General features: G+C 36.6%; 1 protein-coding gene across 1 annotated transcript in view; it reads left to right on the forward strand.

Moving 5' to 3' along the window:
• NSD2 (nuclear receptor binding SET domain protein 2) overlaps positions 1-18,533 on the forward strand; it is a 101,325-nt gene that overhangs the window by 67,254 nt on the left and 15,538 nt on the right. The window contains exons 7-11 of the mRNA XM_068403534.1: positions 962-1,106; positions 2,128-2,205; positions 3,672-3,790; positions 6,858-6,939; positions 7,960-8,084. Of these exons, the coding sequence (XP_068259635.1) occupies positions 962-1,106; positions 2,128-2,205; positions 3,672-3,790; positions 6,858-6,939; positions 7,960-8,084 (549 nt within the window). The remainder of the gene's footprint in view (positions 1-961; positions 1,107-2,127; positions 2,206-3,671; positions 3,791-6,857; positions 6,940-7,959; positions 8,085-18,533) is intronic.

Genomic DNA, 18,533 nt, shown 5'->3' on the forward strand with positions numbered 1-18,533 from the left:
ATCATTTCCACTTACCACAGAAAATTTGTATTTCTGTTCTGTTGAACGGTGTTACTGTTCGAATGCTTGGCTTTGTTGGCCTAGTTTTTATTTTACTCCATGGTTTTGGGGTAGTGGTTGCATCACTCCGGTAATAGGACTTTGGAGAGTGCTGGGTAATGAGATGAGAGGGGGTTGTTTTTAAAGCTACTGTTTCATTGCTGTAGGTTGTACAATCTTAGAGCTTTCTGACTTCCGGGATTAATCAAATCTGGTTTTCCTTCAGTAGAGGTGCAGGAATACTGAAGGAGTCTGGGAAGATTTTTTTCTTCTTTTTTAATACTGGATTTTCTCTTTGTGTTGAATAAACTTCTAGAAACTCTTAAATTCCACGTTGATGGATATTATGTGTCATGCTCCTGTTATTAAGAAAAGATGCACAGCTTTTTGAGCTCTTAATATTCATATACATAGTATAAAATGATGAATTAATATAGGAAAGTGTTGCATCAGATGCTAGCTTATGTGAATCTCTCTGCTAAGACAGGGGTAATGAGTTCTATGCTTAATGAGTTCTCCTATGAATTGATGGATGTCTTTGTAGGCAAGCATATATTCCAGTATTGCTTGTCTGTCTTTTGTGGTATAGATTTAAATTTCATCAAGAAATAGTACAAATTGTTCTGAATGACCACAAGAAAAGTTTTTTACTCCATTTTTTGAATGTTAACAGGTAAATAGATACTTCCAAAATGATTCTTAATACTTCTGAATATGCTAATAGATTTTTTTTTTTTAGAGAGACAGAAAGAAGTGGTTATTCAAGGAAAAACTGGATATAGAGGTTTTAATCTAGTTCTGTATGCAGCAGAAATGTTAGATAAATTGTTTGTGTCCAGTTTTCCAAAGCCATAGAAGTATGTATGCCACTCTTTTCAATGGTCACCTTTTTTTTAATAAAACCCTATTTCTGCATGTGTAGGTGGTTGCCGAACATCCAGATGCTTCAAGTGAGGAGATTGAAGAATTGCTTGAATCGCAGTGGAACATGCTTAGTGAAAAACAGAAAGCTCGCTATAACACAAAGTTTGCCATAGTGACCTCTCCCAAATCTGAAGAAGACTCTGGTAAACGTAAAACTGTGCTAGTGTACTCTAACTAAATTTGATATACATAGTGGTGTTAAACTAAGCACATATTTGAGACCTGTAGGGAAAACAGCTTTCACTGTTTTCCAGTTTTAATTCTTGGTGTTTGTGCCAATAGCAAAGGAATGCCAATGGTTACAATAAACGCAACCCATGAAGTCTACATTTCTTGCTCATTGTTCTGAAAAGTTGTTATATGTAAACCTTCTACTGTTTAGAGATTGCTGATTTCTCATTCTTCTTCTGCCCATAAGCAGCTGCCATTGCATCCACTGCCTGTTACAAGTGGTGGATTGTGGGAAGGGAAGACAAAGTGTTACTACTAGTAAAATTTGAGTAGTTTTTTAATAGAATAGTTAGGAAGTGGCTTAAAAAGTTTAATCAGTGCTACACCGTTTCTTCATGTATACCTGATGTATATTACCTCATATCATCATCAACTCAGGAAGAAGTATTCCAAACTTTATTCTGAAACTTTCATCCATTTGGTATTTTATTGTGATACTCAAAGTTTTTAGGACATTGTACAAGATTGCAAATACTTTTTTTTTTCTCCTTTTATTTTTTTGTTGCTGTTGTCTAGCATTTGGTTTTGATAAACAGTCTCAATTATTTTGCAAAATATTTGAGGGGTTTTGGAGTCACTTATTTGAGAAAGAAGGAGGAAGATAGTTTGGCATTTGCATGAACTTTATCAAATTTAACTAGCTATCATTTTTCAAATTTAAATAGCTTTACAGCACTGTAAGGAGACTCATTATGGAAGTATTAGAAGCCAATAGGTGCTGCTTTGGGCAATGACAAGAATGAGAGGGAGTGTTTGAAAGTTTGTGAGACTTGGAAAAACTTGTATAAAAATGGCAGTCAGTTTTGTTAACTATCTGTGTGTGTGTGAAATAACATCATTTTGTGGAAAAATGAAAAGTTTTTAACTTTAAATTTTAAGTGTCAAATATTTGGATATCAGTTTAAAAAAAAAACACGTTCTGTATCTCTCAAGGTTCATCATTGAAGAATATTGGAGAGGCCAAACGTAAAGTGTTTCAAGACTCACCTAAAAGGAGATCAAGATCCAGAAGTAATTGAAATTTGTGTTGTGTGCAAATAGTTCATCATTTTCAGTAGCTATTGAGTGTATTTTTTTATGTAATCGCCCACGTATCATAATCTCTTTATTTTATCTCAGATGTTGTCTTCCTTGACGTTAGAATTTTAATGGATCCCAAATTAAATATCTAAACACTGTAGTGCTGAATTTTGTTCACCTTCCTCGGTGTCATATTGCAAGAAATGTAATTGAAATTGTACCTGTACCAGGTGTTTCTAGTACATATATTGTGTACATTTATAGTTATCTACAGATGAAAACATGTCAGTTCAATCATTCCCCTACCCAAATCCTCATCTTAAAGTTGGAAGAATATTGTGGGATTTCTTTTGCTGGCTTTTTGTAAGTAGCAGGTTCTCCTGGAGCCATTTCAGTCTGCTTTGTGGATTCAGTGTCTGATAATAGAGTATGTCCTAGATTGCTTAGATAAAAACATTAATTTGAAAATTATCCATATTTTCAAGTTGCTATATTTTTAATATTTACAGCTATTTGTTCCCACTGGAATAGAATGCTTGTAGCTGTAGGGCAATTTTCAGTTAACATATTTGTGCCCCTGGAGCTTGCAATCTTCATGCTAATAATACTCTGTAGCTTCATAAACTAGAGAGTGTAATAATGTTGTTATTTCATCCTGATGAAACAGACCACTTCCTTAACCTTCATCTGTCTTTTTGAGGTAGACCGAGTGCAAACAATAGCTAAACCTGTGGAAGGGGTATGTAGGTTAGTCAGTGACCTTTTGTAATTTAGCAGCTGCTTGAACTTTACAGTGAACGATCATCTAAATATGTGAATAAGTCTGTTGGTTTAAAATGACCAACATGATTCTGTTCTTAGGATTTTGTTCACAAAGGAAGGGGATCTTATGGTCTCCTGTAAAATATAAGTAAGCTTGTTAGTGAGAGCATGGAACTGCCATACCAGAAAGAGAGAATTAATCTGTACGGTTGGTGATATCTTGTCCTTTGCAGAGGCCCCTTAATAGATGTCGCCAGCATCTTCATCTGTATCATTTGGAGAACTTAAAGGAGACTTAACGAGGAGACTTAAAAATTCCTTTCAGTGATAAGACACTGCTACAAAGTGGCAGGAGAGTTAAAAGCTGTGTAGATCAATCGTGCAGTCTGACGATATGAAACCGATGTTGGGCAGAAATACTCAGATCTTAAACTAGTGCTTATACAGGTAGACTCAACTTTCTAAAATAACTTGAGTATGAAGCAGTTGATTTGGATGTGTTCTAGAGTTAAGTCTTCAGCACCAGAAACCAGACCTTAAGCATTAAGAGGTCATCAACTGTGTTAATGTTTAACCATGTTTTAAAAATAATGACTGAAAGAAAAGTAACTTAAATAACTAGAGCAGTTCACAATAATTTGAAAGTGGGTTTTAGATTATTTTTCATGTAAGTTTCCCCCATCCCCCATCCCAAGGTAACTTACATGGAAATAAAAGAAACCAAAAAAAGAGGACAAAGGAACCTACAGAAGATTTTGAAGTTCAGGAAGCACCTAGGAAAAGACTCAGGATGGATAAACAGAATAATCGGAAGGTAATTATGTCATTGGTTTGTTTGGGTTGATTTATAGCAGCACCAATTCCATTGCTGTAGTTAAGTTTGTCAGCATTTCCGTTTTCAGGATTAAAAAAGTAATGTCTGTATGTCAAACCAAACTGTTATAAATATTCAGAGATACATGTGAACTTACCACTGTGGGTTTTTTTTCTTTGGTTTTGAGGATGGAGGTATGACAAGTTGCACTTGCTACTTAAACTGTGGTGAAAATGTATGCTGAGAAAATCTGTTTCCCAAAGGAATGTGCAGCGGCATGACCTTTCCATGTTGTCATGGTTTGTAGTTCTTTTTCTTTCATCCTGAATTGGAGTTCAGAGATGTATACAAGAATGTAAAAAAAAATATCTTTAGTCAATACTTAATTTAGACAAAAAGTCTAAATTTCCATTTCTTGAGTTAGGAATTCTTAAGTCTAAGAATTTCCATTTCTTAAGTTAGGAAACTGCAGTAAATGTTACAGTACATTTATCGCACAAATCACAGGCTCCTTTTCAGTTTAGCTTGCTTGTGAGAAGGAGAATTTTCCTTACATAGGTCACTAAAACTATGTATATGGATACAGCCCAAATCTTGTAGAGAATTAAGCATAGGTTTATTTAGTCAGGCATAAACCAGTGAACTTCATGGGTTTTACTTGTGTGGAAAGCTTAGCTCACAAGTGTTTTCAGATACGTTATTACAGTATCATACTGTAGTGTGAGTATTGCAGACTTCATCTCAGGACTTCAGTGGTACAGCAATTAAATGAAACAACCTAATATAAGGAAAGATAGTGGATTTATTTTTTAAATGAATAGTGGAGGTCACTTTTGTAAACATCAGTTTGTTTGATAGGCTGCTTATTTTAGTACCTCTGTTGATATTGTGGATATTTAGACAACTGGTTTAGAGTTCAATACAAAAAATAAATAGAATTTCAGATAGCCAGGCTTAATGAGCTTATTAGCAAGGGACAAACAATTCTTAGAGAAATGTTGTTACCTTTGCAGAAAGAACGGCCAAAACTGGTTTTTGCACTTCTTGCTCTAACGGGTCAGTCATTGAATATTTGTCTTATATTCTAGGAGAAGTTTTTGGAGCCTTTTTAAACTTGTCTAATTGATTTGAATTCACTATAATACACCAGATCCATGGAAGAATTAAGTTCACTTATTGTAATTAATTCCTGCTATGAAGTCCTTGTTTTGACTGTCCCTAAAGTTACTTCTTTACTGTGCACCAGCATTCATACACTACAAATAGCCTACACTATCACCAGTAGAATGAAAGGTGGTTGCAGTATAGTTCATGCAGAGGAGGTTCTGATGCTGCAATGCACATGTGAATACTAACAGGAAAATAAATAAATAAATGAGATGAATGATTCCCATAAGGTACATACCACTAGTAATGCTGACTTAGTAATGTGCGTTTTAAAAGTGTTGTCCTCTATCTGATCTGTTTATCAGAATTAGTTACAAAGAATCTGGCATGTGTAAATATTGGGTAATTCGGCAGCTCTAAATGCATATAGCGGTGTTGGTGCTTCTGTCTACAGAAGGGTGATATCGTAGAATGGGTGCTTTGAGGTTTCTTTTATGAATTATCTCTTAGTCTTTTTCCTGCCTTCACCAGCCCAGGGTACTTCTAGCTGTATGTGCTGCTGCTTAGTAAAACGTTTAGTGAATGACAGTAAAAATCTCTATGTAATGATTGAAAAAAAGCAAACACTAACTATACACCTTCCTTCTGCTATTCCGAGTTTACCTGCAGGCTTTTCTTACAATCATTTTGGATAGGAGGGGCTTTAATGACTTTTTTTCATGATGTTTTACTTCTTGCATGAGAGTCGTGTGTTATCCTATCCTTTTTGTCCTTAACTCTTATTTACGAAATCTGAATGTTTTCACACAAAGTAACTAAGTCATAAGTACCTGTATGGAAGTTTCGAAAACCTAAATCGTTCATCAGTGCTTTCATGATGTATATAAAATGCACATTAACAAAATGGGGGTTCTGTAAAGCATGCTCTAAATTTGAGTGAACTATACTGTACATTTTCTTTCATTTTTACACAGAAGTGTAACAGTAATCTTACAAAACTGATATTGGGAGCCTCTGGTGGCATTAGTGGAAAGGCATCTTAGTCTGCTTAGAAGGCAGTAAAAGCACAGTGTAGCACATCTGTAGTACAGTAGCCATTCATATTTATTTTTACAAAGGAAATCAGTTCTCTTGCCTTTGAGGTGTTCACCTGCATATCTTCTGTAAAACTGAATGTCAGAGGAAGAATATGAAAAAGTATGTAAAACCTTTGGTAGAACTATTCTTATTGCTCAGGTGAGCGTTTGTCGGGGTTAAGCATTCTTGGCTACAATTTTAATGACTTATTACTTGAATGAATTTGTAACACGAAAAGAAAAAAAATAGTGGCATGTGTAAGGAACAGCATCTTAATTTTGACAAAAAATTCACCAGTTTTTGGCCTAAAATTTTAATGATAAATTCTCAATCTGGAGCAAATTTATGTGTTATTCGTGCTCCCTTGAAATAGTGTTTTTATTTTGGAAATGCTGAAACAATCTTAACCATAGTAATTTAAAAAATGGCACTGCTATAAGTTGTGGAGTCGAAAGCAAGCCTCTCTGAGACTTAAAATTCTGCACAGGGTTTATTCTCAAATTTATATACTAATTCTGCAGTTTATCTTTAATAGTTAAAAGTTCTAATTTGGCTAGTTTAGACAAAGAATAGTAAGGGTAATTTACATCTTTTGTGTTCATTTAGAGCTCCCCTTTTTGCTATGCTGAGTTTGGGATGGATAAGTGGGATGCTGGAATACTGTGTTCTTTAATTTTTTCTCATTTGTTTATGGGTTTGTACCCTGTGCTGTAAATGAGTTTTAAAAATCACTTAAATGGGGCTAGCTTAACTACATTACCATTCAGATATTTGTAAAGACACTTTCTTTTTAATAACATAAATCCAGAAGTAATTGCCAGTTTTATCCAACCACTCATAAATTAGGAGTTTTTTTATTTTTTCATATTTTTTTTTGTGACAGAGGGAGACAAGCAATGACAAAACAGCAAAAACAAACTCTTCTAAGGTCACAGAAACCTCCTCTTCACAAAAGAACCAGTCAGGTAATGTGGTCAGAATAAGTTTTAATGTAACTTTTTCAATTAAATAATTTAAAAATAAACAGGTCGTCTGAGGCAGCCGGCTAAATTTTGCTGACGCAATAACCAGTTACAGCCAGTATGCCACAGATGGGGGGGGAAGCGTGCCCTCTTCCTTCGCTACCACCATTTTGCAACGTTGTACTTAGCTGAAATTGTGTATTGCTGATTTAGAGCGGCAGTTCACAAGTTCACCATTTGATGGCACCAAATTAAAGCTATTGCCCTGTGATCTTGGCCAGCAGTGATGCAAATCCTACTGCTCCAATTTGTCATTGTGCATTAGCCCAATAAAACAAGTGCAAGGACCATCAATGCAATCGGTTACTATGTGATTTTAGTCCTTTTAAATGATGCTTGGTGGGAGGCAGTGTGGAGCACGAGAGGGAATCCTAAATAACCTTGGACCAAAATCCGAAAGTCAGACTTGTTAATGATGCTGAAGTTTAAGGTAACTTCTGTAAGAGCATGTCTCTTTACATGTTATAATGTTATGCCAAAGACGACTAAGCTTCAGCAAGTTGTGCACAATGTAGAAGTGGTGACGTGCCATAGATAATGCCTGGTACCTGGCTCCTGTGTATAACCTTTCTCTTAACAAAGTCTTAGTGGTACTCAGATTGTGATGAGATCACGTAGGCCTTCCAATGTTTATCTGAGGAAATAACTGTTACCTCTGCTTTAAAGAGGTCATAAGTCACAAGATATCTTGATTTTAATAGAAATGAGCCAAAAAAAATGGGGAAAACATTTCTTAGCCATTTGTAGTATAGATTTGATTAACAGAAACCTCTTTATTTTTAAAATCAAGCCAAAATACATGGTTTCAGAAACTTACTTCGTGTTCTCTCAGCCCTACGTAGGTGCCCAGAAGAACTACCTAAATCATTCCTTCCTTTATCTGAAGGAATATTTTAAATGGCTTCAGGGAGATAACATTTTAAAGTTCCAAACTTCACTTTGTAAACCAAAATTATTTTACAGCAACGAAAAATCTGTCTGATGCATGTAAACCTCTGAAGAAGCGAAATCGGGCTTCAGCAGCAGAATCTTCAACTCTTGCTTTTAGCAAGAGTTCATCTCCTTCAGCTTCCTTAACTGAGAATGAGGTAAAAAAAAAGTGGTGTTTGCACACAACCATTTAATTACGGAAATTTTCAGGTGTGAATCTTGTTTAAAAACAAAAATCAAAGGCGAATTCTCTAACGTTGGTGCTCTAGACAAGTTACAGTTTTGGCCTCTGTGAAACCTGTTAATGTGTGCATTGCAAATTCATTTATTGTAATACGAACGTCTGATTTGGGGACGTCGAGATATTATTGTGGTTTTTAATGTATTTACCAACAAAGTTTTAGAATTGTAACCTTCTATTAGAGGCAAAGTAAAATGCCAGTGTGTTCTGTATTTTCTTCTACAGACTTTATGTAAGTGTACTACATTAGTTACATTATGTAACTCAATATTGTCATGTTGCCATAGCTTTTATATTGAAGCGAGTTTCCTAATCCTCTGATCTAGAACTGGACAGTTTTCTGAGCAGAGCCCCTTTAAGCTCAAATTAGTTTTCAGGCTGTTTAAGTGCTATTTCTCTGTGATGCAAATAGCTCCATCCCCAGTAGAGTTAGGCAGTGAAGGATGTATCTTTTTGATACTTACTAATCATAGTCTTAGCTCTGCATATTTGGAACTGTAATTCTTCTCAATTGACATACAATAAATGAAATGTATGTACCAGAAGTGTATTCATACAATCCATTAAGCCATTCCCCAAGTCATCTACACTATTAAAGCCAATCAGCCAAAGAGTGGCAGCATGAGGGTGAAGTATGCATGCTGTTTTGCAGGTGGATTCAGAAATGTAGTTGGTAGCATTTAGTAAAATATCCGTAGACAAACAGCTTCAAGCAGTTTGTATTACAGAAGCTGTAGAGAAAATACTCGCCTGCTAACAAGGGAGTAGGGCTTCCAGCTATCCTAGAGACTTTTTCATCTCCCCTAAGAAACGCATGAGGTGCTTAGACACTATAATGAATGCAGTTAAAATATCTAGACATTATTCAGTAAATGGTTTACCTTTGGGTGGGGGAAAAAGATTGCATGTTAATGGCTGTATGTCTTACTGTAACTGGAAAAATATTTTAACAAAAAAACCCAACAAATTCTCCCTCCTGTACCCCAATAAAACAAGCAAAGGAAGTCCCACAGAAAATAATGTCCATAACAGCAGTCGTCAAGTAAAGTAATACTTGTTCTCATTTTGTTCTGTCAATTGAGAGACTCCCATCTATTGGCTTGACAACTTCTGCTGTTTTGGCTTTACTGCTGGGACTTGCTGTGTAGTGGCTGTTTGTGTTTGGGGCCATCTATTCAGCCAGACTGGTTTAAGGAATGTCCTGTCTTTTTGGCTCTAGATATGCATCTCAGGAGAAAGATTCTTCTGTTTCTGGATATTGTGTTTATAAAATGAAATCTCCAGAAATCTTTCTTGACAAAAGGCTCATTTTTGTAGGATTTTGGGTTGTGACTTAACAGTTCACATGTAAAAAAGGATATGGTTATATAGGCTGAGATGGAAATTTTAAAACTTAGCTCTTAATTTACTCAGCTACTGCTAAACAGCAAAAGAAGTGATAAAAATTAACATCATGCACTGTTCGCAGAACACAGATACACAAACTAGAAAGTGAATTAGTTGTTTTCAAGTGTTTAAAAGGTTTTGAAATATCAAAACAGTCCCAATCAACAAAACAGAAAATACACCCTGTCAAATAACAGAGATTTTGCGGGGCTGGATGCAGGGGGGATCCTTAGATGGTTTAAAGCTACACTGACCTGAACTTGTACCAACTAAGGATTGGACCCTGTTTGTTTCCTGTGATAATAGGTATATTTTGCCTTTAAATAAAACACAAATGTCAGGCATATGTTTCTGAACTTACTATTGAACTGTTCTACAAAACAAGGAAAGATACAAATTTTGAATTGTGTGGGTGGCTTTAAAAACTTTTTCCCTTTTGTATTATTATTTAGCACTTGTCTAAATGGCTAAATATGTGTGTGCCCTGAGAGCGTTCATCCAGGGAGAAACCTCCTCCAGAGTGTTAAGGGAAAGAGTTTAAAAAATAAACAATCATGCAATGATGAAAGTCTTGCACAGCTAACTGAATAGGATGTAATTCTTGTCAACATTAAATACATTTACTGATTAACTTTTATATTTCTGTGTTCACTGTAATACTTCTAAATGTTGGCTTAGATGCTCTCTTAACAAATGTAGAAAAAATTCTGCATATTCCACAAGCACATACACCTCCACAAGCAATACTAAGTGGATTCTGGCCTTTTTTTTTTTTTCCTCCTTTCTTTTCCCCCTACACTATTTGTGGGCAGCTGGTTCCAGCCTGGAACCTGGATATGACTGTTATTTGTCAAGGACTTGCTAGCTGCACACCTCTTAAATGTCAGTTAATTATAACTAAGTTCTAGGAAAGGTGTGCTCAGTAGGAAGGGCATGCTCAGTTTTTTCTTGTTTGAAAGATGCATCTTATTTGACATTTTAAAAAAATATTTTGGATGCTTTTTGTTGTTACTGGGGGTATTTTTTAATGGGGTTTACTTGAAATATTATAAAATTAGTCAAGGCCAAATTTTCATTTGATAGGTTACTTTGGGTATGTAATTTACCGGGGAGACAGACAGGGGTGGGGGTGTGGACTTCTGCCTTAAGAACAGACAAACATTTATAGACCTGACATATCAGAGATTAAAAGGTAGACTTTCACTCCCTTCAAAAAAATTGGGCTTTGAAGCTGCTTTAAGACGGATGGACCTTCATGTAAGGTGTTTATACATGAATGAATAAATTTCATACCTGCATTTAATCTTGAAACAAAATAATTTTACTTCTAGGCACTTGACATCTGTAGTCATTTCCTTCAGTAATTCATGTGAAATATGATTTTGTTTAAAATCTAATTCTTAATGAGCAACTGGTAGGGCCAGATGTGAGAAAGGTACTCAACACTTTGGAGTCTGCAAAAGCTCAGAGTAGTTTTTTTACTGCATTGGTGTAACCATACAAAAGCTCATGATGTTTGTGAGAAGAGATACAGGTGGTATACTCTCATTTCTTTTTTTACCTTGGCCCTCCACCCCCCAATAATGTAGTAGGTGCCAGTAGAGTGTAACCAGTATTTTTTTAATAAATAAAAAAGACTTTACATTACCATTACTGCTAGATTATTGGCACACTTTGTGTGTTTTCATGAAACCTACCTGTTTTAGCTTTTCAATCAATTTTTGTGGTTATTGGCTGGCTTCATTAAATTGGATGGATTTGTTGACAGTAGATAAGTGTTATAGTGTCCTGCGGAGTCTAGGTACTACTTCTGAACTTTGTCAAAGAAATTGTATTTTTTTTTTCTAAGAGAGGACAAAATAAAGAACATACAATACTCTCAATTCTTAGCTAGTCTGTCGTTCACCATATCCTCCTGAAGCATGAGCTGACCAGCAGATGGCAGCTTAAAGAAGCCTGTGAAAGATTTTGAAGGTGTTGCTTTTATCCTAAGATATCTTCCCTAGAGCGAATTCTTTCTTCTTTCTGTAACATCCAGTGTCAAAACAAGCTCAGTTGCTGCTTATAGGTACAACTTCTTGCGTTTCCAAGGCCTAAAAATGCAAGTTATAATAATGCAAGCCTTAAGTTTTGCTCTTTTTTTTCTGCATATTAAACTGTATTTTTTTCTCATTAATGATTTGAGGCAGATTTGTTTTATCTGTATTTTTTAATGGGTATTAGCATGTATACACAATGGAGAAAATGTACAATTCTTAAAAGGTAAGGTATTTGATTGAGAAGGCAGTAATGAGACATGTGCAACTTGCAACTAAAAAAGTACGTCAGCTCCATTTATTGACCCTGGAGTCTAGTTGTACTACAATATATGACTAAAATATTCTAGGCATGCTTGCTGAAGGTAAAAATAAGTATCTTTGAGATCCTAAGAACAGGAAGGAAGAAAGGAATTCACGTTATTTTAAACAAACTATTGCCCTAAAGAAAAAATAGTTGACGCTAACCTTGCAGGTTGTTAAACAAAACCAGTGTGCTTGTAGCATTTCATTCTAGTATCAAGATAATTTTCTCTTCAAAACAATACTTAAGGATAATTTAATACATAGGGCCACTTTAAGTCCTCTGACTTAGCAGACAGTTGTTTCCTGTGTTTGTTTCTGTATGCCTATAGATATTTTTGTTTCAAAGTACCAGTAAGCAGTCAGGGGTACGTTTTTGTGGAACACTGCAAGTAATTGGACTTGTTTCTTGCTAAACCTCTGCTAAAGCCTCTAACAATTGAAATGACCTGCATCGCCCACCAGATCATACAGTTTTGTTACGATGCTTCTACTTTCACATGGAAAAAAGTTCTAGGCTTGACTCCTGTTCTTTGGCAGCACATTCTTTGTAGAAAATTAAGTTTCTCATGTAACTATTCTCATCTTGTGTATTACTTGGGCTTCAGAGTGCAGAGAATATGTTTACTGAATGTTTACATGATGTAGGTTTTTATTCCACATCCCCTACCAAAGTATCATGAGTATCTGTAGGCAATTTTATAATGTTTTTAAAATGTTCTCAGAGTTTTAATTAACTTTCCAGGCAAATGCAGAAATGCATAATATCCTTATCTGAAACGTTTTAACTCCTGCTAATAATAAAAATGAAACTCGTCCCAGGCCGTCTTTTTTGCTATTATAGTACTGTGTACACTTGTGGCACCGCATACTTAAAGAATTTATCTAGTCTAGCAGTATGGGCCAAAATATCATTCTTCATTCAGTTCAGGAATTCTTATACTGAAATAAAGGAAATGTTAACTGTAACTCCATTGGCTCTGTCAGTTTTTCTGTCTCCGTGTGGGTGCACGATAGATTGTCTTTTGAATACAGTCTGATCTGGTGTTTGTATGTTGCTTATTGCCTTATTCTTATATAAGTTGTGCTTAGATTAAAAAAAACCTCAACCCTCTAGCCGCTGAGATTTTGTTAAGAAGAAAAAAAAAATGCAGTTGGGGTTTGTCTGTGGAAAGACTAAATAGTCTGCTTATCCGAACATGGATACTCAAGCTTTCTAGAGAAAGCTCGTAGCCAGACCAGACCACTTCCTCCTGGGTGACCGCGGTGTCACGTCAGGAAGTCTGAGCTCATAGCAGTGTCCTTAGTTTTAAGCAAAGTGGAACTTAATAGCCAACAGCATTCAGAAGTCATGGAAACATGCTTCTAAAATGCTAATAAAGACGATGCAATGTATCTGTTAAAGATAGCAGATGACCTGAGAGACAATGCCACTTAAGCCAGTGAGTGTCTTAAGACAACTCTGAAAGAGTGGTAGGTCACTCTTTGTGGACCCTTTCTTTTGTGGATCCTGCTGATCCTGCTGTGGAGGTGACTTGCCTACCAAACAAAAAAGCAGAAGGAAATAATTTTCTGCCATGCTTTGTTTTCATTTAATATACCCCTAGCTTTAAAATAAGTATACATAGTGGATTTTGTTTCCAGTTGATGCTGGGTTTATAAAACAAGAGTTGCTGGAGTAAAACAAGGGGAAGCGGGAGGGTTAACTTTTTTGGCTCTGGAAAAATTTGCCCTTTAGTTGCTTTTATAACTGAGCACAACGTGACAGAACAACACTGGTATCTGGAATATGACTAAGACCAAAGCTTATATTCTTAGTGCTTAAGAAGTGCTGTTAAGCAAGCAAGTATGAGTAATCTAAGAAGTGTTTTTATAAGACTGAATGAGTTAATAAAGTGAGTTTTCAGAGGAAGAGGTTTTTTTTAATGAAAATTGCACTTTGGTAGCTAGAAAAGTTCTGAAAAGGTGTGTGACTGGTGGAGCAGTAACTGGTGGAGCCCATTCCAGTGTGGGCACCATCGATGCATAAATGTTTGCAACTTTTTCACTGAAAATTTCCAAATTTGTTTGGAACCTTCAAACACTGGGCAGGGAAAGCTTGTCTGAATTGGATCTAGGAGAGGAGAAGTCCTAGTGCAGCTGATAAGCACAGAAGTGTGACTGTTGTTCCCTTTGCAATTGCTATCACACAGTGAATGGTATTTGAAACTTGCTTCTGCTGCATGAGGTGTGAGTTTTTGCCTTACCAAATACTGATGCTCTAGTCCTTAGAACATCCTTTAGCCAGGAGGTACTTACAGGGAAGAAAAAAAGACTGCCACCACCCCCTTCCCCATCCCCAGGATAACGTTGAGCCAGCAAAGATGCTTTTATAGATCATCTTTTAAAAATGAAGGCTTAGTCCTAAACCTAAAACAAAAAGCACGGTTAATAGCTGGGTCAGCAGCTGATTGAGGGCCAGTCTCGACAAGCAGAACAGTTGCATTTTATGTTCTTACTATGGTAACTTCTTAAATTTTTGGGCTGTAGATGGGATGAGTACAGCCATTTCTTTTCAGACCTAGAATTTCTGAACCTCTTTTTCCTTGAAATTACAGTGTAATGTTTTTGCTGGCACTAGTATTTACTATTTGATTTTGGAGCTGTCTGGAAGAAAGTAGAAAATTTTGAATGCACAAAAAATTTTTTTCCTCAAATGAGTGAGTGGATGGAGCAAATGCCCACATAAGTATTTCACTTCATCCTCACCTGCTGCTTTGAAACACAGCATCTTTTGAATTTTTAAATTCCAGGCTATCCTTTCTTGTATCATGTATCAGTATGATTGGAGGCCAACTGAGAATATGACAGTAGCTATCTCTTTTTTTTTTTTAATAAGTGAAATTTCAACCACCCAGATGTGGAACTAATGATACCATTTGCAACATTCACCCACGTGATTCTAGAAATATGCAAGCTGAGTGTACATAGCAGCTTGCAGCCAGCTTAGGGTATTTGATTTTTTTTTTTGGTTGTTTTTTTTTTAAAAGCCAGAGGGAATGAAGAATTGGCTTGCATTTCTGCTGAGGTGTGTGGCTGAGACTGGAATCAGGTACCTGGCTGCAAAAAAATGCTTAAAAAGTAGTTGTAGACTTGATCACAACATTAAGATGTACTGAATGGTGTGAGAAATGTTTCCCTGTGTTAGTGCTTATCCTTTCACCTTTGAACGCTTTAATTGTTGGTGCAGTGAACTGTGCAGTTAACTGAAACTCGGTGTTGCAGCTGAGGAAGTCTTGCAGTAGGAAAAACATTTGAGAACTGATTTTGTACAAATTGCTTCTGTCAAATCATCTTTCTGCCCACCCCTTAATCTTTTTAGAGAGCTTCAATCAAAGGGCAAAATTAAGAATATAAACATATAAACTCAAAAAATGCACATAGCTGACTCAATTTAATTCCTTTTAATGCTCTAGTGTTTTAAGTCTTATTTTAAATGTACAGAGTTGCTCACATTTCCTCCTGTTTTCTTAGCCTGCCCAGCAGCCTCTGTCAAAAACGAATTCTTACTTACTCAACGTAATCACGAGAAGGAAGCTCCATTATTCCACAAATAGTCCTTGCATCTGTATGCATGTTGTGTATCCCTTTTGCACAAAACGGCGAGAAGTAGTTGAGGAAGCAGTAAACAAAAGTAAATCTCATCCTTATATTTAGCAATTAAACAATTACCCAGTATTCAGTGGCAGTTGCTGGTGTAATCTGACTTTATACATCAAATATTGCAGCATGCAAAACATCTTCATTCAGTTAAGAATTAATGCTGAAGATTGCTTTTATAAGCATTCTTATGTAGTCTTTCTAAAAATAGGTCGATGTTTGTCTGAAAGAATCAATTAAACATTTCTTTTGGTTATTGTGGACAGGGAATTTTAGCATATAGTTCAAAAGAAAATTAAAAGTACTTTGGGCGTACGAAGTCTTGATATGCTGATTCCTGTACCGTTGTGGGTCTGAGTGACTACTGCCAAAAAAAAGTTGTGGTAGTATAAGATGTATGATCAAAATACCTTGAGATGAGTAGACCCAGTTCTTAAACTAATAACACATTGCCACAATTTGTATCTTTTCACGGGTAAAAATATAATACTAAACCCAAAGAATTTACAGAGATGCCAAAATTTTGTCCCAGTTTGACTCAGTAACAAGTATTTTTTCAATAACAAAGCTATAGAGAACTTGGGAAAATGCAGTAATGTGTCTTTACATGTTCCCTTCGAGTCTTACGTGTGTGAGTAGTGAATAATAAGTGATGCACATGGGAAAGGAAGGATTGCCTTGGGAGCCGGACGGTAAATTTGTCGCTTCTGTGAGCAACCATATTCTGAACCTCATTGATCCCTGAAGGAAGGTCCGGCCCTCCCCAAATAAAGAGCAAAGCTCATTATTTGGTTTTTAGGCCAGTTTTTTCCCTTTTTCTCACTCGTGTATGCAGATGTGCAGTTTCCAGTAGAAAGAGCTGCATTTGATTTCTGAAATACCCACCCAGTTGCTCAGTGTTCAGGCAGTGCGGTGTGAAAGCCTCTACAGGCAAGTACTCGCAACATAATGTTGGCATTTAATAATTGAAGGAAATGGGAAGGAAAGCCTGACCGATGTGCAAAATGTAAAGCTTGATGGTGCTTGCGATGATACTAACTTCAGCAGAAGGAGGATATCTTCTGTGTTGCAGCATCGGTAGCTGCTAATGAAAAGTGGAGGTGATTATACAGCTGGGGTACAATTTCATTGCAGAAATTTGTCATTTGCTATAAATCTGAAGTGAACAGCCTTGCCTTTTTTCCCCTAAATATGTACTCTTAAAAAACAGTACTTTGCCTTTATGAGAAATAAGAAATTACTCAAAATGTAAAACAGAATAAAATAGCAAACTGGCAACCGCTACAAATTTCTAATTAACAGGTTTTGCCACTAATCTAAATGTTGATTACTTTGAACCTTGGCCTGAATATCAGAAGAGGTAATTACATGCAATTTACTTTGCTAAGGAGATTATATTACAGAAGTAAGGACAAGACAAGCTTTGGCATGATCACAAAGGAAAGATTTATGTTTGTAACTTAACAATTAAAGAAAAAAGCCCCAAAAATCCTGTGCTGGTTTTTATTGGATGCTATGATTTGGGCACTTGTATGTGAACTATTAGACCTTCCATTATGGAACATTGTGTTAACAAACCACAAAAGCGTTACATTTTAATTTTAAAGGTGGCTGTGTTTCACATCAGCATGAACCGATTTCCAGCAATCGTCTTGTAAATCATCTTTAGTTAGTGACTGTTTTAATCTAAAGGTATTTTTACTGCAAAACTTAACTGTCCTCTTGGTGAATCAGAACCTGTTAGTGCTGCTGCAGCTTGCTTGGGGGCAAACATAGTTTTCCCAACCATCTCGTGCTCTGCCTGTCATTAGGTTGTAAGTCCTGTCTGAGGAATGTTAGTTGAAGTTTGTCTCAGCCTCTTCTACAGGCCTGAACAGAGCAGACACTCATTTTACTTTCCTGATATTTCCATCAGCTTTTTCGGGATAACTTCAGGAACTGAGTTGAATTCTGGCTCTCTTCACAGAGGGAGCTTTCCCAAAAGATGATTAGATAGAACAGGGGTTATTTGCAAAGGGAGATGGCTGGTAGAGAGTGTTTCACCTTCTGCAAGATATAAATGAGACGCGATTAGGGTCAAACTCTGAATTATCCTGAAGATATGCTTCCCTCTCTTACAGTGGGGAATCTACGAGCCTCCCCCTTTATTAGCTCCCTAAAATCAGCCAGTATGAAAACTCTTCAGATGATGGTGGAGCGGATGCGAGGTGTGTGTGACATACACGTAACGTGGCTGTCGTGATGGCCAGACCTTTGGTCGTGGTAGCAAGGACCAAGAGATGTGTTCTGTAGCAGCAGCCTACATCAGGCAGTAGAAGTATATCGCTGAGCTTCTTAGGAACATATTGATTCTTAGGAGATGCAACAGCCACGAGCAGGTATCCAGGCTTGTCTGCGTAGCGCAAAACTGGTGGTTAATAGAGCATTTGATTTGTGAAGTGTGTGAGGCTCCTGACAGCAGTAGAAGAGAGATCTTGAAAGATACTCGCAGTCTGATAGCCATACGGTTGATGAACTAAAGGTATGTTGTTCATGCTGTGTGTGTTGGTATTCATGCTTGAAATCTGGCGTTAATCTATAGGCGGGTGTAAATTGCCAGGTTTTATCTTGGATGGGCTGATAGAATTTGGGTTTTGTGGTTGCATTTATGATGTAGAGTTTGATTCTTGCCAGCGTTGCTCCTTTTTGGCTCGGTAACTGTTCAATTTAAATGAAGGGCTGGTGCATTAATTCTGAGGCAGTAACATCTCAGTTCTGTAGGAAAATGGCTCTCACCTATGGTTCACAAGTGCCTGGGATTTTGTGACCTATGTCTAGGGGGTCTTTGAAAAACTCTCGTCTGCCAGTAGGGTTACCTTTCCATAGAGAGGTCTGCGTCCTTCATTTGAACGTTTTACAAGTACATAAACCAAAGAAAAGCTGGGAAACCATTGCTTTGAAACAAACCTTATTCTCTTGTGACTGAACATATTTGTCATTGGATATGTTCTGTTCCTCTGCTC

The sequence above is a fragment of the Nyctibius grandis genome, chromosome 6, assembly GCF_013368605.1.
Source record: "Nyctibius grandis isolate bNycGra1 chromosome 6, bNycGra1.pri, whole genome shotgun sequence".
NCBI lineage: Eukaryota > Metazoa > Chordata > Aves > Nyctibiiformes > Nyctibiidae > Nyctibius > Nyctibius grandis.